Below are 22,113 nucleotides of genomic sequence, written 5' to 3'. Positions count from 1 at the left end.
TTTCACAGCAAAGCATTCAGACAGCTGCTGTAGCTTCTTTGCTGTGGGTGAAAGGTGTGACATATTTTTCTGTGCCGGTGTCTGCCGCTCCATTCAGGGTGCTGGCTTAGGGGGTCACTAGGGGCCCAACAGTAAATGTTTGCCCCTGGGCCCTCTAACAGGTTTACCTGGCCATGGTGGAAATCGGAATATACCGCAGAATCTGTTGACATTATTCATAGACTAAGAATGAGGGCTCTTAGTGTCCACAATTCATACTGAGATACATCTTGAGAATCTTTGAATTACCATACATATGGAAACAACTTTCTGTTGATAATTTATTCCTCTGAAAAACTTGAGAAAATATGTTATGAATACTGTCTTGGAGAAAATGAGATGCTAATGCGATGTGATTTGTAGCCCAGGGACTCTGCAGAGCGTCAGAGCACTTTGTTTAGAGAAGATGCCCGAAACGTCTTTTCCTCTAAGAAAAAACGCTTCCTATTGCAATTTAAACACAGCATCAGTCAGTACAGCTATTTAGATAGTTTCTTCAATTTATTGCAGCTGCTTCTCAAGTATTTACACTCTCTCTGGTGGATTTGTGTCCCCTGACGCCTAAAGCGAATCAGGTGAAAGCAAAGTGCTGCTTGCGGTGATGTTGGAGAAATGCTTTTTTCCCCTCCCCCTGCTAAACTACTCTTCCATTACGTCTCCTCAAACCTGATCCATTTGGTCTTCTGTTTGTGCATCAGCTTCTCTCTCTCTTCTCGCTGTGAAGTCATCTAAACAAAGATCAATAGGATTCATCAAAGCATCTCTCTCTCTCACAAACACTGAGCACTAAAGAAAGTCTGTCTCGCTGACCCTCTCTGCTTACAGACCGGCATTCATAGAGCGGGCAGGAATAAAGCTGCCAGTGTGCCACAACTGTACTAAACACACACACACACACACACACACACACACACACACACACACACACACACACACACACACACACACACACGGCTGATTTTCATCATCTGAGTCTCTGTAAAAGGCAACAAGGCGAGGCCCCTTCTATAAAACCTTGACAATGTGGACAGTTAACGAGGCGTGTCCATCCTTTCCACGAGGTCCGGCGGCACATTAACTTTCCATACTGTCTTTTATGAAGGAGTCGGACCGGCAGAAGGGGAACTCACTGTGACCACCTGCGCCCGCTGAGACGCGGAAAAAGACCAGAGGAAACGTTTCTTTACTTTTTGTTTATCGAGGGAAGCTGCCCAGAACACTCGCTCTCTTTCTGAAAATGCCCTGCTCCATATTCAAGCAGCTCCACACATTCATACCTGGAAAAAAAAGAGCAGAGTACAACTACAGACGTCTACCAAGCAGCCCGGAGGCAAATGTAAAGAAAATGTATTCACCAAAGGCACCTCAATGGCACGTAAAGAAAACTGTAGGACATAAGTGGGTAAATATTAAGGAACAGGATTTTTGGACAAGAAGACCTTCATTCAAACTAAAACTTTATCTGCAGGATTCGGATAGTGTGGGAGAGGAAGAAACGGACGGTAGAAGACAACGACAGGCTGTTGTATTAAGAAAATCCACTTTTGTATGATACCACCAGTGAACTGGTTGCTACAACAATGATGTTATTGTGATTTAAAGAACATCTAATTACTTAAAGTTCTCCTCCAGACACGTTTCCTCAGTGGCGGGCCGTCAGGGCCTGCAAAGCCTTCTCTGCTGGCCTAAACAGAATCACAAAGTTAAAGCTATTTTATAATTTAAATTTTTTTTTATATATAATTATAATTTATAAAAATATTTTCCCCATTATCTTATTTTCTCATTGCACAGCTACTGTGCTCCTCAGTTGCTCTGCTTCCAGTGCAGCTTGTTTTAAGTAGAGCTTTTATCCAATCAGATTTCACCTCTGTGTCTCTAGGTAGAAGAGAGGCCCGAGGCCTGCAGACTCACCAGTGAATCCATGTGCAGTTTAAGTTGAATGGGGACGATATTGTTGATTGACATAGTCTTCAACCAATCAGATCTTTAGTTTGAGATTCATGGACGCACCAGAGCGGTTTGTAGGCCTAGTTACGTCAGCATTACTCCAGCTCAGAGTCCAGATGCCTCTCTGCTGCAAGGTGCAGAGTGTGCTGTGATTGGTCAGTGGGCGGGCACGTGACTATGTGCCCGTGAAACATAATGCTTGCTAGCAGAGCTTTGGTTGTAGCAGACAGAGTTCAAGTGGAAATATTTGAAAGACATTTTACCTAGCTTTGTTTTTTTAATATGAAATGGCGGAAGGAGGAGAAACGGATTTAGTGGCGGAGTTACTGGGATCACTTTTCTCAAGAAGGACATTTCTGAACAAACTGGACAGTAAGAAACGACCCCACAGCTAGCAGCCCTGACCAGCCAGGAAAAGGATTTGTATGCAGCGTCGGAGAAGCGTTGCACATGTTATGGCTGTGAATGTGTTTCATTTTAACTGAGCGTCGGTACTTTTGGAGAGACTCCAGTGGATCTACAACTCAACGACCACGTTCACAGGGAAACAGCTCCACAACCGCGTCCCGCCCTTCGCCGGTTCACGGCCGGTCCACGGCCGAAGACGACCACCGGCGGCGGAAGACCGGCGAAATATAACGGGGGTGGCTCGACTGGCATGATGAATGGAGAAGGACTTCTTACTGGAACTGATAAACTGGGATTAAACTCTTTGTCAACAAAGAAAGGAGGATAGACAGCATTTGGTAAGTGAAGTTTGTTTGTTTACCTCTACAGTTACTACTGTTCATTTGTCTATCGTGGTGTTTTTATGAATAATATTTGAATGGCTCGTGAGGTGGAATGCGTGGATCCGCTGCAGGTCTGCTGGATTGATTTGTTGCTTTGTTGTCATATGAATATATGCGACTGCTCTTGTGAGTTTGTCATTGTGTTACATTGATTTGGACTATATTGTCCGTTAATGACGCAGCGTCCCGTCATGCTCGTATTCATGTATCTGCACTCTGCATTTCGTGTTTTGTATGCTAGGTGTTGAACTTCAGGTAACATTTTATTTCATTTGTCAAATGTTGCAGTGTTATGTGAATATGCGGCTTTTACACGAAACAAATAATAACCCGTAGCTGTGACGTCATAATGAGGTTATTAGAAGTGTAGAACAGCACTGAAGGCCCAGGTATAAAATCCACGGCCCGCCACTGTGTTTCATATATGTAAAAAATACTCTGTTATGATTAATATTTGGCTATCATGGTTTTCCCACAAAAGCAATATCTAAGTTTCAGTTTTTCCCTTCCAGTTCAAATGCTTTTGTATTCGATCTTCCTGTTTGGCCACAGTAGTGTTGTAAACCTTGAACGATCAGATGGTTTTACAGTACCGCATCCATCACTGACTGGAAGAATGACGAAAATAACCTGAAAACACAAATGAGTGTGTAGTTTCTCTTGGTGTGAGGAACTACAAAAGTACAGAAGCATACGGTAAATGGACTGTACTTGTATAGTGCTTTTGTAGTCTTCTGATTACTCAAAGTGCTTCAACACTACATGTCATCATTCATACATTCATACACTGATGACAGGGGCAACCATGCAAGGTGCCACCTGCCCATCAAGACGATCTAACCATTCACACAACAGTCACACACCGTAGGCACAACTATGGGAGCAACTTGGGGATCTGGCCCAAGGACACGTCGACATGGACGAGCAAACCTCCGATCCTGTGATTGAAGGACGACCCTGCTAAATCCTTTGCTATAAGTTCATTTTGATGACTTTATACTTCAACTGGACTGTCTCTACTACTAAAGAGATTTACGAAATGGTTAATAAAAATACAGATTGAGGCTTGGTGGATAACTAAAACTCTACATCACTAAAAACATAAACCACAACATCTTATGTGAAAACCTCAAAGTAAAAGAGAAGACTTTTCTGTTTGGTAACGTGTGTTACACCAAGGTCGTCAATGAACCACCAATAAGCTGCATATTTACTATGTTATAGCGGAATCTGAGCAATGTTTGGATTCACATTAGCTGGTGCATACGGCTTCTGGGATTGAAACCAGCAACCTTAGGGTCACAAGCCAGCTCTTGACATCCCCAAAAACTTTTAAAAAAGAAGCAAAAAGGAAAACCTTAAAGCTGTAAATCTACTGATGAATGACTTCTGCTGTTGCTGTTACATAAGGGAATGAACACGGCGTGTATGTCAGGGGCTAAAAGCACCGAGCGAACACACACAGATACACACGAGGTGATGCTGTTTGAATCTCAGCTCCAATTAATGCTATTAATGCTAATAATGTAATCATTTACCACAACCCTTGACACACATTTCCCTTTCAGTGAAAGTCTGAAATGAGCGAGTCAGCATTGCCAACCATAAATAGGATGGGAGTGTGAATATGATTGGACTCTCTGCACTTCAGAGATGTCTGTCTGTAAAAGCTGCAGTGAAGTCCTGATGCCTCACCTCACCTTAAGGAGCCGTTAATGTTAACAGACCATTTCACTAGCAGCCTTTAATGGAGACGTTTTACTGCCCCATGATGGTCTCTCTGAAGACAGGGATATAACTCTGGGAGGAAACACTGAATCTTGGGAGTTTTCTTTTTTTGTGAAGGGAAAATCTTCAAAATGAACAGGAATGAATATAATAATAAACTGCTTCTGCCTTGCATGTTAAGGTCTACACTGGTAGAGTTTAACTACAGAAATGTAGTATTGCACTTCCATAAGGGATCCTACAAACCAAAGCTATTATTTTCCAAACCTAACTGAGTTGTTTCCTGTGAAGACGGAAGTATATTTTGAAAAGGCCGTATGCACGTAACTAGCGTAAATTCACACGTGTTGAAATGATCTGATAACATTAAGTATGCCTGACCATCAACTACATCAGAGTTTATTTGACCGTCCCAGATTTGCCATGCACAGATTGTAGAAAGAAGTAATTCTAAAAACAGTCATTGAACATCATCTGTGATTTAGCAGAATCATTCAAAATCAACATTCTTCTCTGCTGATCAACATCTTGCTCACAAGCACTTACAGACCAATCTGGCACGGTAGTTTCGCACAATTTAGCTCGTTAACTACACACGCTTTCACTTCATTTCAGTAGACTTTGCAGACATTTCATCGCCTTTAGTTTTCCTACTGCGGCAATGCAGCTGAAAAGCAGCAACTGTTTTTGAAAACTTTAAATGATCCAGTTGGGGACATCTAGTGATTATCTTTTTTTTTTTACCTACCCGGATCAGATTTCCCCACAAAGTAACCTCTGAATGGATTTGCTTTTCAGCAGCCAAATCAAATACCAACTCTCTGATTCTGGTGTGTCCTTGAATGTACCATCTGCCTGTAAAGGATATTTGAAAGCCCTCCCGTCCCTCCTCACAGCTGCATAACAACAAGATGCTCCGTCATGCAACTTCAATAAAAACTGAGGCAGAAATAGAGTCCAGCTGACTGCTGATGCCGGACTGTGTACGCAGAAACACACACACACACACACGCACACACACACACACACACACACACACACACACACACACACACACACACACACACACACACACACACACACACACACACACACACACACACACACACAGACACACACACACAATGCTGTGGACACTTCAGGGTAGATCTGTAGGATATGTGACACCGAGGTAAGTCTGACTCTCCCCATCACAGGGTCACATTAAACCTTTAACCCGAGCTCAGCGTCATGCACACTTATACTGCTTTTACTTTCATTGTCACCCATTACCTTTAACATATCACATTTGTACTTGATGCGTGTGTGTACTTGAGCTGTTGTACATCTGAGGACTACATATCATGTGCCTTTGTATGCGTGCGTGTGCGTTTCTGAGTGTGTGTGAGCACATCTCAAAGAGAAAAAGTGGGAGTATAATTATAGCACTGCCGACAACATAATGACAAACTGCTCTGACTTTCCCTCAGAGCCATCAGAGTTTCTCTCCCCTCTCATGAGCACTTTACCCTTTTCTCTTACTGCATGTCTTGTTTTCACCCCTCAGGGAGCAAAAACCACAGGAGAGAAACAAGAGGAGGAGGAGCAATGTATAAAAGAAATCAGCGATAAAGAAGGTAGATATATTATTGTTAAAGGAAAGCTGGAAAATGAGATGGTGACATTGGTAAATGTTTAAGCTCCACCTAACAGTGAAAAGTCCTTCTTTAAAACTCTTGATAGCATTATTTTTGAAACGGAGGGAATACTAATATGTGGAGGTGACTTTAATATTGTCATGAATAGTAGTCTAGACACAACAAACAATAAGAAAACCCCCAATCATGTCACAAAAATGATCAATACTTTATTCAAAGAATTTAGTATAGTTGATATTTGGAGAGAGCTGCATCCCACTAAAAGAGACTATACACACTATTCGGCATCTAATAAAAGTTATGCTAGAATTGACTATTTTTTTATGAATAAAAAGGACGTGTATATAGAGTTAAGGAGTGTGAAATCGGAGCAGCAGATGTGTCGGACCACTGTGCAGTTTATCTTAAAGTCAAGCTAAAACCACAGGACAAAAAAACGTTATGGAGGTTAAATGTTGGAATACTAAACTATAAGTCCGTTGTTGAGGAGATCAAAACAGAGATTAAAACGTACCAAAAAGAAAATGACAATGGAGAGGTTAGTCCCACTATCTTGTGGGACGCTCTCAAAGCAGTTATGAGAGGGAAACTTATTGCTAAGACAGCAGACATCAAGAGAGCTAAAGAAGAAACATACAAGAAGGAAAAGGAAAAACTGCTTGAAATCGAACAACAGCACAAAGATACCCGCGACTCGACGCTGTTACCAAAAATTAAAGAAATTAGAGGCAACATAGATAAGCTACTAACTACAGAGATAGAAAAGAAAACAAGATTTCTTAAACAATCTTACTATGAGGTGGGACCCAAAGCAAATAAACTCCTGGCAAAAAGACTGCAAAAACAACAGGCAGACAGTACAATCCATAAGATAAGGGATATGGTTACAAATCAAATAGCCTATGAACCCAAGGAGATTGAAACCATTTTTAGGAACTATTACCAAAATTTGTATAGCCAATCTCCATCCGCTGACAAGGACCAAATTAGAACTTTTCTAGAGACACTGGACCTACCAGAGATTGGGAAAGACCAGAATGACCTTTTGACTTCACCCATTACAATAATAGAAATAGAGAAAGCTATGGGTAGACTGAAAACAAATAAATCCCCCGGCACTGATGGTTTACCAGCGGAGAGGTACAAAAGGTTTAGTGAACTACTTTTACCAATACTTGAACCGTGATTTAATTATACGCTTGCCCATGGTGAACTCCCACCATCCTGGAAGGAGGCTGTAATAACAGTGATTCCTAAGGGAAAGAACAGTGATACCTGCTCTGGCTACAGACCTATATCAATACTTAATATAGACTATAAATTATATACTTCGATTATTGCAAAAAGGTATGAGCACTTTATGAGTGATATTATAGATGAAGACCAGACGGGCTTCATTAAGGGGCAACAAACCCAAGATAACATGAGGAGAACCCGACATATAATTGATCATATTAACCATCAAAATATCAATGCAGCCCTAATAAGTCTTGATGCAGAAAAGGCATTTGACAGTGTAAACTGGACATTTCTGTATCAAGTACTTGAGAAATTTGGACTTTTGCAGATGACGTGATCTGTTATTTAGAGGACCCTGACACATGCCTCCCTATATTATTCAACCAACTTGAGACGTTTGGCTCTTACTCTGGATATAAAATGAACTTGTCAAAAACAGAGATTTTAACAATGAATTACAAACCAACCGAAACTATACAACAAACACTGAACTTAAATTGGAGTTCTAAAAGAATGACATATCTCGGGGTGACTATAACAAAAAGTATTGATGATCTATATAAAGCCAACTATATTAAAGTGGATCAGGACATTAGGGATGATATGGAGAGGTGGGCTGTTCTTCCACTAGATCCACCAAATCTTAGGGCATATTTCCAAGCAGCTCAAATTAGACCAGTAGTTTATTGGTGTACCAATGATTACGAAGCTAAATGGAAAAACCTAGAATGATATGTAGAAGGAAGGGAAATTCAAAGCCTTATCGGAGACAGAAATATAGCCAAAGATTTACTTGAACAGGTGGATGTTGTCACCCGATTTACATAGGGGATGTGGTTTAAATTGGTACGAAAATACAGATTAGAAGAAGAGCTCAGGCTTCTACGATGGATAGCCTATGATAGAGATTTTATCCCGGGTACTCTCGATCTGAGGTTCAAATGATGGATTTCACATGGAATAACAACAATATGCACAGTCATTAAAGACGGGAGTGCTGTGAGTTTCCAGGAGTTGAAAGACAAATATTCACTAAATAACCAGGACCACTTCAGATATCTGCAATTAAGGGACTTTTTCGATAAAGAAATAAAGCACAAAATTAATCTGGATAAAAATGGAATAATTAGAACCATAATGGGAGTTTATAACTCAAAGAAATATAGAATCATATCGACAATATATCAACATCTGATGGAACAATTCGGAAATACAACATTTTATGTAAAACTGAAATGGGAACAAGAACTTGGTGTGAATATTACAGAGGATGAATGGGTGAATATTAGGAGGACACAACAGTCTTCAACATCCTCGCGTACTTGGAGAGAACACTGTTGGAAGAATGTAATCAGATTCTTTATTACTCCCCAAATTACAAACAAATGTCTGTCTATTGTTCAACCATGTTGCAGGAAATGTGAGGCAGTAAATGTAAACCACTCACATGTATTTTGGCTATGTCCGGAAATAGTACAGTTTTGGGGAAATGTCCGTATGGTTATAGTCCAAATTCTGGGCTATGACATACCTAAGTCATGGATGTTTCTCTACTTTGGTAACATGACAGCAGACACTGTGTTAAGAGAAGACCGGTATCTGCTGAACATTTTGCTAACAGCTTGTAAGAAAGCTATCACGAAGAGATGGCACAAGGCAGAACCACCTTCACAAGATGAATGGCTGAAAATTGTGAATGAATATATGATATGGAACTATTAACTCACAGAATAAGAACTGAAGTGGAGCGATGTCGTGAGAAGTGGGAGAAATGGACGATGTTTACATGTCAACGATAACACAACCTGAATACCTCACAGGAGTTATCATGTTTTTGAAGAGACAGAGCAATCCAGATCCTTTTTTATTTTATTTATTTTATTATTTTATCTTTTTTTTTTTTTTTTGTGTAAGGCAAAAAATAGTGTGAAAAAGAGGAGGAGCAGAAGACAAATAAGCAAAATAAAGGTTCCACTTATCACGCTGCGACTGATCTCTCTCTCTGTTTTCAAACCTGCATCTGGAAAGTCTGCAGATTGGTGCCCTCAAAAGGCTGCAAAGAAAAGAATTTTGTAGAATCTTGAAGGAATCGTTACCCAGAAATCCCGTACTGTGAAGTCTGTAAATGTCGCTGTGTGCGTAGACACAGTCTAGTTTTGATTTAGAGTTGAATGTCATATTTTACCTGTCAACACCGCGTATCATATGAGGCTGTATGCCACATGACCTGAATCCAACAGGTCCCTTTAAGTTTTGGGACCTGTAAGCGTCAAGCTCGGGACGGGCTTGGGTTGGATTATTTCCAAAAATAAATCTCTCTCTTTCTGACTTCACCAATCATCTGCATTTTAAGTAGCTTTGTGATGCACACCATTATTTTATCCAGTTAGAAATTAGTGTCAAATTGTCATAATTAGCATATGAATTATTGAGGTCATGAATTATAATCACTTCATCTTAGAGTCCAAGTGGATGTTTGTGCCAAATTTGAAGAGATTCCCTCAAGGTCGTTCCTGGTAAATTACATTCGAGAGAATTGGCTTCCGACCACAGCTGTCGCTGATGCATAGAAACTTGCAAAAGGGGACGCTTCTTAAAATCCCCAATCACGATGGGGAAGGCCATTATGATGCCATTATGAAAACATGACGAGATTGCTCTGAGTGTTGGTAGCATACAATGTGTGTATTGCTACTAAACCTATGATTTATCATCTATATGTAGAGCTTATATGTTTTCATGTGCTGGTCTTTTTCCGTAGTCAGATACTAGTTGTTGTGTGAAAGCCTTCCCACAGCAAGCATCAAGCATAAGTCTTTGGAGAAGCAGAAAGAACATAACAAAGCCTCTGTCTCGGGTCGGGTTCACGTCTGAAATCTGGCAGAACCAAATCAGGTCGGGTATGAAAGTGGCGGGTACGAGTCGGGTTCTGGTCTCGTTTTTTAAGCCTGTGAAACACAGTGATTGTGTTTTCAGTCTTCATTCATTGTGTGATTAGAGCGACTTAGAACCGGAGTTCTGTTCTGATGTGTTATTATTGTTTCTTCAACAAGACCAGTCCAGTTTCTTCAAAAAGTTTTTCTTTTTGACAATAAGTGGGCGGACCCAGTCTCCATTGTATCTCTACATCTAATTGGTTACAACCCTCGTCTTTGGATAAACCGGATATCACTCTGACTTTTCAGATTGCATTACAAGTCAGGGGCAAATAATGTACATTTTACTGCACGGGTACTTTTACTTTCTGCACTTAAAGTACATTTTGCTGATAATAACATACTTGACTAAGGTTTTGAATGCAGGTATTTTACTCGTAGTGGATTATTGTTTCATCAGTATGGTATTAGTACGTTTACTGCAGTGAGGATCTGAATACTTTTTCATCCACTAACTACTTGTCAGTGATTTAACAGTTAATATACAAACAGTGGTCCCTAATCTTGGCTCCAGATCTTTGAGCAGGTCCAAATTGTTGCTCATATTATATACAACTACATTATATCTCTTCTGTAAACACAACAGTATGATTAAATATGATCGCATCATGTTTTAATCAATTAAGACCAAAGAGTGTCTTGAGCTGTTTGTCACAGTTTGACTATCAAACACACATTGTCTGTAATAGAATGATGGAGTGAATTCAAAGCAAATGTAGTGGAGTAGTGTTTAGTGGCAGATTGATAACCACCTCTAACTGACCTGGCGTCTGTGTCAGTGATATCCGGTTTATCCAAAGACGAGCATTGTGACCAATCAGATGTAGAGATACAATGGAGACTGGGTCCGCCCACTTACTGTCAAAAAGAAAAACTACTCGCGAGCGAGCAGAAAAAAGACTCGTGAGCGAGCAGAATAAAGTTTCGCTGGCGAACAAGTTTAAGCTTCTCGAGCGACTTTTGCTCGCGCAAGAGTGAATTTTGCTCGCGGAGCGATATAAAAGCGCTCGTCAAAGTAAAATACGCGCACGCATGGATCTCATTTGCGCTCTCGGATTTTGACAGTGATTTGCCTTCATAGTAACCAAAAGTCAAACATTGACTCATCGATGTTAACCAGTTAACTCAACATACTCAACTTACGTAGCCTCCGTAACTAAAGTACATAGTTTTAACGCAAACCAGGATATTTTCCTAAACATAACCATGTAGCTTTGTTTGAATTCACAACTGTGACCAAAGTGCGCCATTGTTTAACTCAGAGGACTAACCAGGGCATTAAAAAGTGACGCCAAGGGCTCCTGATCAAGCGCCTGTATATGACGTAATGTGTTGCTTATTTTGTCACTATATGAAACAAGTAATGCCTGCGGTCTAACTCCAAACCCCAACATTAACATTCAGATTCAAGGATATGTGTCTTCCTTGCATATTGCATGTGATACATTATATGAATTTGACCATAATCACAGGTTGCGCTATCATTTTAAAATGATATTGTATACTTTATCTACTTTATTTTCAAGTTTAATTTTCATGTGAGTTGAACTGTGTTTTGGAAGGATGCTTGTGCTAAATCAACAAAAGGGCATCAATGTTTTATCTTCGTTTGTCTCTTTATGCTCCTTTACCGGAAGCATTTTCTCAGCTGTCGATGTCCAAAGAGAAGTGTGTTCGCTGTAAACTCTCGGGCAACACTTCCTGTCGAAAGGAAAACACAACAGCACAAATGTGGACATGAAATCTAGAGGGGTATCACGTTAAACCAACAGCCTTCTCCAGAAAGGGACGGGGACAACATGCACCAGGGCTCCAGCTGTGCACTGGATTTCTCCTGTGTGCATTGTGTTTTTCCCCACAATGGAATTATGTGATGATCTCAAGGACACAAGGTGGTCGAGATCGTGACACATTTTGACTGTAAGGGAACTAAACAACTTTATTTCTCCTGTGTTCTCTGTGGCTTTCTGTGCTAAGCTGTCTCTTCTCTCTAAGAAGTTTATCTTCTCGGTAAACAAAACATCTCTAAATCCCTTTGTCTCTCTCCTTTCACTTCCTTTTCTTCAGCCATGCTCATCTGCAGCCTCCAGAGATAGACCGAGACAAAAAGAGTGTACTCTTCTAAATCCCTTTGTCTTCAAAACCCAGAGTGACTTATCCAGCTCCCCCCCCCCCACACACACACACACACACACACATTTTAAACCCGTATCCACAGCGTATAGCTGTGCTCTCTGATGGCTTTTACAGCAGAGCACTCAGACAGCTGCTGTAGCTTCTTTGGTGTGGGTGAAAGGAGCGACATATTTTTTTAAAGTCTGTGCCGGTGTCTGCCGCTCTGTTCCGATATTCTGGCCCAGGGTGCCGGTTCCAGGGAGGACGGGAAGGGAAGCGTGATAAAACACACACACACACACACACACACACACTCAAGTAATCCAAGGGATTGTGGAGTTAGCAGGATATCTGCAGCTGGTGAAACAATCCAGACAGGTATTATCTAGTGGCACACAGACACATGCAGACACTTTCCTCCCTTCACTGGATACATTCATTTAGGAAACACTAAAATGACCACTCTCCACAACATTATTCATATTCACAGTTCATTTGGAACCATTTCTAATTAGACCTGTTGGTTGTCCAACAGTACTGATGAATTCTTCATCTCTCTCAAATTTTAATTTGCCAAAAATTCAACCAAGTTATGTCTTTTTGGGAAGGACACATTTTCACCAGTCTCTCGATTTACCAATATACCTTTCTGTCCACATGAATTCTGGGCCATAACTAGAGAGAATGAGTCCGTGGATGCAAGTGGCCAAAATGTGACAGCATCTGACCAGGTTGCCTCCTGAAAACCTCTCTGCGGAGGTATTCTACGTAAGTTTGAAAGGAAGGGTCCTGGGTAAACACAAAAACACATGGGAGGGATTCCACCTTCCTTGGCGACGCTTTGGAATCCCTTAGAAAAAGTTGGAGGAGGTGGCTGAAGAGAAGGATGTGTAACTTACTTTGCTTAGCCTGCTGCCAAGGCAACCCCAACTCAGATATTCAGTGGAGACAATCAGGAGAGGACACTGACTGAGGATCTGTCTTGCTCAACAAGTCCTCAAACAAAAGCGACAAAACAAGTCATTTTCTGTTTAAAAAAACAACAACTGTTGCCCAGTTGTCATGGACCTGTAAAGGTTCAACTTTGCTCTGGGCCGAATGATTACCCAAAAATTCTGTTGAGACCGAACAAAATGTTACTTTCGTAAACTGAAATGACACTGTGAAAAGGTTAAAGTTATAAAAACACAGAAAGCTCGGACAACCCCTAAACCGTATAACTTCGTGGTAGAAACCTGTCAATTGGCAAGGTGGCCCCGCCCAATAGCATACCCTGCTTTATGGTCTATTTCACTAAATGAACATCATGCTGTATTGAAGAAGACTTGAAACTAGAGATTGAGACCATAAACGTACAATGTTTACAATGTTTACTGAGGTAATAAATCAAGTGAGAAGTAGAGTCATTTTCTAATAGACTTCTATACAGTCGGACTAGTAAGAATGCATGTCCACATTGACATTGACAAAGCCGAGGTAATCGGTATGAGGTGTGGCTTTGTGGCTACGTAGTGTGTGATGACACAGGAAGTGAGAGAACACTGACTCATTGACCATAACTGCACAGTGTATGGATACAGTAGTTGCAGCCCTGCAGTTATGGCTGTGAAGTTAACATTTCTGATTAACCAGGTCTGTTTTTAGTCATTGTTTTCATTGGGTAGGTGTTTCTGCCATGCCCAGTATGCTGAAACATCCCAATCTGTCTATCAAACAAGTTATTTTCACAAATTAGTGTACACACACCTAATTCTACCTTATCTGATTCTGTCAAATTAAATTAGTTTCTATTAAAACCATGTACAGATGGAAACATACAGTCCATTACTGTGAGTAAATTGTCGTTCAGAGTGTAAAGAGAGAAAGGAGAAACAAAAAAAGTCTAACTAATCTTCCATAAATTAAATCTAAGCCTTTCTGAAACTTTAAACACAAACAGAAAAAAATCATAATCAAAGGATTTTACTTTGGAAGATTTATTTTTCGGCTCTATATCCTTGTATGACACAGATACATAACAACAGCCACACACAAACTATGAACACATACTTCCATTACAGTGGCACTCCATTAGTGCTGATGTTAGCTTTGAGTCATTCATCCCAGTATGCACATCCTCAGTCCTGATGTCTGAATCAGCATTTAACTGTAAGCCAGGGATTGGCTCGGTAATTATGGTGTCTACATGCTTCTGGGAGAAAAAACACAACCTTTCCATGAGGAGGAAAGATAATTACTGTGTAAGGAAACGAGTTTCCTTCCCGGCCTTTAGATGGTATCTGACCATGTGTGTGGCCACATCAAATCATTCCCTCTGGAGGTTTTATTGCATTTAGCAAATCACTCACTCTGATTTTAATTCTGATTAAAGAAGCCAGTGTGGGCCCCAAGGAAGCAGAGTTCAGTTCAATACGGTGATGTAGTGCAAACACTCTGTCGAGTAAAAATAGCAAAGAAGAGGATCTCTGTGAGCTTTTGGAACACATCTTTTGCTCCCTGCCTATACCTCGCCAAAAGGGAAGTTAAGCCTTGGATTGAAAACCTTTTCCCCAGATATATTTAATGAGAGCTAGTATTTGTATGGAAATCACAGAACAGTTATTAATTGAATGTAAAACACAAAAAAACATGGAGAGACGAAGATGGATGACAGAAAAGAAGTTAGAGAGAGATTTATTTGGGTGTTTATAATACGCAGCTTTGAAAAAGTGATTTCAAGGTAGTATTGATTATATACGTATATAAGCAAAAACAGAACCCAATACAGTTGTCTTTTTTGCTATCATACATAACAATAAGTTCCTATTATATTCTAATCATGTGTTTTTGCATGGAGTAGGTGCATTGCAGTTTATCTTAAAATTCTCAATTGTATGTATTTATAGATTAGTAATTGTAATCTATATCTATATGTAATCTATATTTGACAACAAATATAGATTAGAACAAGGTGAACGAGGCCCTGGGTATGAACACAAGAGTTTGGGAAGTGGCACACAGTCACAGCACCTGCCTGATATTTGACAAACAAAATAATAGAAAACCACATACTATTGTTTTCATATTTTGGGTATCTACTTTATTTTTTTCATTGCTTTTCAAGTATGTCGACCAACGGTCATTTTTCAAAAGTATTCCGCACTTCCCCTCAACTCGCTTTACCCCCAACCTTAAACCCTCGTCTGAAACATAAAGTCAACCAAATGAAAATGCCTTTGCCAAAATATGCCAAAAATGTCCCCACTGTGATGGTCTACAATTCAAATTGCTTCTCACAGAGCCAGAACACACACTCGCTCTATCGCTCACGCTCACACACACACACACACACACACACACACACACACACACACACACACACACAGCAACAGCTTTTTCTTGACCACTGACCCCAAGCACCCTGTTAAAGTTTACTCTAGCTGCAGTAAGAACCCCCTGTGCACACAGAAATATATCAATGGGACTTTACATGGGTGAGAACGTGTGGAAAAATCCTTCATGGAAAATGAACCTTTGGCGAGCCCACGTGCACCGGGTCTAATCCTGACTGTCCAGAAAACCACTTAAAGTCTTCCCTCCAACCGTATACCTTTATAAGGTGCATGCCACGGTGATAAATGGCCAACAGAGGAAAAAAGAAACCGACAGTGGATTCGAGAAAAGGAAAGAAAAGTGAGCTTGAGACAGCAAAGGACAGAGGAGACAGAGCACAGGGAGTAAAAGGACAGTTGGAGGTGTGAGGGATGAGACAGACCAGGGTTAGTTGCAGACCAAAGAGGCAGGCGGACATTAAGTGCTAGATAGTGAGGAGGACAGTGATGAGAGAACAGAAGAGGAGCAGAAGCTATCCAATCCATCACTGTGATAGGATCATCTCCAGCTGTCTCACTCTTCTAGACAGCTGGTGCACCACTACTGAAGAAAGTATTGTTCTTCAGCCTCTGTAAATATATATATATATATATATATATATATATATATATACAGCCCCCCCCCCCCCCCCCCCCCCCCCATTCTGTTCCAAATGTCTATTTTGAGAAAAAGTTTTACATGATGAAGCCCACAAACATTGTGTATAGAACCCTTTTCTATTATCAACCCTGATGATGTATTTTTGTGGGCGGAGCACAGAATATTTCTCTGAACATGTGCGTTAACGCTGGTTAGCAAGTTTTGTGGGCTTGCTTTTTTTTATAATGGCTGAAAATATTTGTTTCTCTCATTATGTACAGTCACTCATTGACTGTGTTAATTGTTAACATCATCAAAATTGAGAGCAGACAGGAGCTCCAGTGGGGAGGGCTGCCTAGTTTGCGGGATACCTTGTCAATCTCCAGAGCTGGCTAATTTCTCCAGAGCTCCTGCCTTAGATCCCGAGCGGAGCCCAATTTGGTTCTAGAGGGGGGGCGAAGAGTGTACACATGTAGTACAAATCACTTTTGAGAACGAATGAAATGATATTTTTAAATATTTAAAAAACGTACATGACGAAGAGATTCTGATCAAATGGACCATGTAACCTATTTTAATCACTCAAAAACATATATATACACAAAGTACTTCAAGGTACTACAAGTACTACCACAATTTCACCTATTTCTCACCAGGAGAAGGCGAGCAATGTTCACCGTTATCGATCCCAGCCGCGATCTACGGCACTTTTCAGACAAAGAGAATATCCACGAGCACCAGCAGAACACACTACATCGAACTATAGCTTCAGAATATTTCTACTTTTCACCGTTAAAAAGTTACAATTATTCTACCTCGGATCAACACACAGCATAAATATTGAAACGTTTCGTACCTTTTAGATGTTTTTGTGGAAGAAAGTCGGCCCGAAAAAAATGTAATCCATTTCCTGCATTTGCAGCAGCTCTCCGTCCTTCCTGCTTCTAAACAACTGAGTTTCTCTGAGATTCTATGACGAATGAATAATAATTTCAGTTTTGGCCAATGGGTTTGACCCATGGGGCGGATCACAGTTTTCGATTATTTTATTGGCTTAAAATTCTGTCAAACAACTCAAATAACGAATGACTACACTGCCCACACTCTTCCGGGTACAGAACTGTAAGAATTGCGCAAATCGGCCAATCACAGGCTTTGTTAGGTTCAAATACATCTCGTAAAACTGAAATTCTGACGAAAATGAGCCATATTTTACAGGTTTTTATATAGCCCAGGCTCTCAAAATGATGCCAAACTTCTGTATTAGATAGATTGAACACTATTAGTGATAAAAGAAGTGAAATATATAATTATATAGTGCATAAAAGTACAATAAGACAGACTTCCAAAATCAGAATTGACGTTGGCTGACCTCAGCTGACCTGTACACCGGCATTGATTTCTCAGGCATACTTCACTCTATCAAAGCCAATTTCTTTTTTAAAAGGACTGCTGACGTGTTGTGATATGATTTGAGAGAGTTTAAGCCTTCGTCTGCATCATTTCAAATCAATAAAAGTGTTTTTTTTTTCAGGCGAACCTGAACATTTTTTATTTGAGCTGTGTGTTATATTCATTCAGCATTAACCAGTAACATATACACTGATATGTACATATATAAAAAAACTATCACAAGTGTTAGTGTTACAATTCCATTGAAATTATTCAAACAGACCTTGTAGTTAGCGAGATAAGCCCCTTTCAGTACGGGTATGACATTTTCGAGCAGAGGTCTCAAAATAGGCCTAGGGTTTAAGTTTAAGTAGTCTCCCAGTGGCGGGCGTGAAGTGAGGCCCGCTGTTTGGCTCATTTTCTATGAACACTGTAAGGTTCGCATTAAAGCATGGTGGAATTAGCAAGGTAGCTAGCTAACTAGCCAGCCAGACGTTAAATTTGTAAAATGCAACAACCTAATGTTTCATCCCCACACCTATCACAGCGTAGAAAAGCATGTTGCTAATGCCAGATAGGGGACTACTTTGTTCGGATCATTTTCTGTAACCCGTGTTGCATGAAAGCAAGCATCTAGAGCAAGCCGTCCGCTGGTTAGCTTGATAAATCGACCATGCTTTGATATAACCCCCACAGCAGGCCATCTCTTTATCCCTGTAATAGTTAGCCTATTAGCAACATTTCCTCTCCATCGCTGATATTGTAGCATGCTATACTAGAATTCACAATATTGAATTGCAATAGAGATTCTGGTACCCAACAACACAGCAAGATGACATTTTTGAAGTGAAACTTTAGGCCACTACTCTGAGATGATTGTACACACCAAAGTAAGTAGGACAAATTACAACCCAAACTGTCAATTGAAAACAGCTTAAACACTTCCTGGTTCAACTTTGACTTAATTTTTCTTATCATATGAGGGTTTATTACAGACATGTGATTTATGTCAGTTTTGCCTCAAAATGAAATTAGACTATGTAATCTGGTAAAACTGTTGGCTTGCTTACAAACTGTCTGATTAGCTGAATAATCAGGCTTGTTTGGACTAATTTTGATATTTTTATAGTGATGTTACTGCAATCAAAGATATCAGCAATTATTTTAGTGCGGAAACTAAAACCCAAGTTGTAATAAAGCATAGTTTTCCTTTAAAAACCCGAGCATATGAACATTTCTGACTTTGGCTACTCCTTGTAGTAGCATCATAAAAACAAAACTGTGTAGCCATATACATAGCAAGTAGGGTAGATTTTCTTTCTGTGTCGTGTTGTTAGGCTGACATGATGTCATTAAGTGTGAGGATAAGTGATAAGTTAAGAAATAATTTACGTCATGTAACATACGTTACTTACGGTGACTACGTAATATAGCCTACATAACTACGTAACAAAAACAAAATTTTTAACCCAAACCACAATCTTTTCCTAAACCTAACCAAGTTGTTTCCTTGGAACACAGAAGTTTATTTAAAAAAGACAGTGCATGCATGTAACGAGCGGAAAATGACACGTGCAAAACTGACTCCAGATGGGTACGTAGAGCGCTATAGTTTGAAGCGTTGGGGCACTCATGAGTTAAGAGTGAGAACTTGTTGGTTTTTACATGCAAATCTTTGATTGTTTGTTTTTGTTCTGGGAAAACATATTTATTGTTGTACAGCTGACAATACTGGGCCTCCACCTCCCTGTACTGAGAATCAATGAGCTAAAACCACCCACAGACTGCACTGATTGCCTCTGGGATCATTTTCAGATGCCATCAAAAAGAAATTTGAAAGAAATCTGCAATCACGACAAAATTCAACACAAAGGGGCTTTTGTGTTATCAATGACTCAGTTAGCATTATCCTTTTTACAACATTTGCTTTTTGTCTTCCAAATTAGATTTCTTTTTTCATACAGCTTATGAATGCAATACGTTTTTGGCAGCCACATCTAAATAGAGTTGGCTGCCAGCAAAGCCTTTTTGCCAAAATATGGCTGCCCGGAAGGTAGGAAATCATCCTAAAAGTATCAGGTGCTTTAGAAAGCCGTCAGCAGTAATAAAGGCAAAATACACAAGTTGTGTAGGTAATGGGCAGAATTGTGTGAAGCCATCAATACACTTTTTAAGATCTTTTTAAGAATTACGATAAATCGATACTCTGGATGGGACACCTTTTTTTCTTATTTTTATTTGAATCTTGCCTTGTTCAGCTTTGATAGTAACCATTAACAGAGGGTGTTCTTGCCAGACCTTTGTCCCTATCTCCATTTCATTCTAAAATCCTCCATTTCTCTCCTATCTGTACAATAAAGTCATTAAAGTCATTAAAGCTGCAAACCATAATATGCATTAATTTCCTGCTGGCGATCATGTAGCAGGTGTCATGCTCTCAGATGACTACTCAGATGGGATTGTGGAATGCTAAATGATGTGAGGCTTCAGTGGCTGGAACAAACACTGAGTGCAATAATAACCCCGCTATTCTCGGAGACAAGTGAGGAATACCACCTGCTGTTGCTTAATACTTCAGTTGAATTGCCTTGTTTCTTACTCTCTGTCCTTGAGAGAAGTAAGTTGTAAGACTTCAGCAAAACCTCGGCCCCTTGTTTGTCCCGTGTTTGTCCCTTGTTTGTATGTTTTCATTCGCGAAAGCCTGAAGACGGCTTTATTGCCTCGGGCCAGTAGCACTTCCTGACTACCGTACGAAAGATGGACAGACATTATGCTGTCCCCCGGAGTTTTCATGGGCAGGTCAACGTTGCTATAAAAAAACTAGGTTGGAGGCTTGCACACAGGCAGGCATAGACAAAAAATGCTAAACTGAAGTCGGCTGGGGAAGCGCCCCAAACAGCCTTTTTGGGTCAGACCTCTGACAGCTGGAGGTGAGTACAAATAGGAAGAAATGAGGGTCAAGAGAGATAGACATAGAGATACATATAGAGAGAGGAGTTGAATGAGCATGTCAGCCTCCTACCTGCATGGGGTTGTAGAGCTCCTGCAGGGCGTTGCGGGACCCTTTCCTACAGCAGCCATCCACCACAAAGGGGTTCCTCCGCATGACTGCAAAACAGAGAAGAAACATAACTATTAACTGAGGATCAATCACACCAAACGGCCCAGTCAAATGGAAGGAAGGAACGAGACAAACTTGTTGAGAGGAATCAGTTAAGACCTTTGTTGCTCATGTACATTGATTCTCATCCTCAAGAATACTGACACTCTAAATATGTAGTATTCTTCTACTGGAATACAGTCGTTGTTATATATACAGTTCGTAAACACCTCTTAAAGTTAACGCTATCAAACTTGTGCTATCCACAAGTGGTACCTACTGTAGTAAACCATGAAAGTTACACTCCCACCACCTAGAAAGGCTATTTTGTAGGTGTGATGTTATATCAGTGTGAAGTCAGTTTGGAAAGGGAAGATTGTTTTATTGTTTTATTTTAAACAGTCTCGCTTTTCCTTTTGTACATATTATGGTGATATATAGATAGCAAAGGTGGCATTTGCCCCCTTCTTCTGAATAAAATTCACCTCTGTTTGATTGTATTGATTTGTATTTCTTTAATAGTGGAGAAAACACGCCTACGATCAGAAGACTTGATGCGAGAGTGAAACCTAACTACTCTTTGTTTTAGCCGTGGACCACCCTGGACCCATCCTCAAGGACGCCACTTTGGAAACCATCACTTTAAACAAGCTACTGCAGCGAGGAGACGGCAGAAAGCTACAGGGATAAATAATGAGAGCCGTGACTATATGCCAAGGGCGAAGCCACAGTTCAGCGTTTGTTTGGCTGGATCTTAGCTCTTTACACAACTCGATACAGAGCGGTAGCTGCTGGCAGCAGCTCAGTGGGAGCAGCCAGTGCAACACTTCGCCCCCGCCAACACACTCTCTCCAATTACTCTGGATGGAAAAAGCGCTGAAGGACGGCACAGGATCGACAAGGGAAGAAATGGGACCGCTAACGAGAAAGCCAAGGATTTAATGGCAGTTTATTCCATACGTCATCTGCCTCATGTTAATGGATGAACATGTGTTACTGCCATCAGGAGAGCTCATGATGAGAACGACGCACGTTTACACTGGATACATTTCTATACAGTGCATCAGTAGACCTTACCAGTTAACTTTACAAGTAATTAATCATACGACGTGAAGAACAAACTATGCTTTGATTATTGTTGATACACTGTTGTACCTTTTTCAATTAGTAACCTTACACCCGATGTGAGGGTCCTGGGACAGAGGATGTCGTATGTGTAAAGATTGTAAAGCCCT

At 40.4% G+C, this 22,113-nt stretch overlaps 1 protein-coding gene across 1 annotated transcript in view; it reads right to left on the bottom strand.

Moving 5' to 3' along the window:
- Positions 1 to 22,113, bottom strand: part of chst11 (carbohydrate (chondroitin 4) sulfotransferase 11) — a gene marked incomplete at both ends in the record, with an annotated part of 104,704 nt that overhangs the window by 6,529 nt on the left and 76,062 nt on the right. The window contains one exon of the mRNA XM_079183732.1: positions 20,801 to 20,886. Coding sequence (XP_079039858.1) covers positions 20,801 to 20,886 — 86 coding nt within the window. The remainder of the gene's footprint in view (positions 1 to 20,800; positions 20,887 to 22,113) is intronic.

This window comes from Pholis gunnellus (assembly GCF_910591455.1).
Source record: "Pholis gunnellus genome assembly, chromosome: 22".
Lineage (NCBI taxonomy): Eukaryota > Metazoa > Chordata > Actinopteri > Perciformes > Pholidae > Pholis > Pholis gunnellus.
Note: the sequence above shows the minus strand (reverse complement) of the source record. Positions and strands in the feature narration are given on the sequence as shown.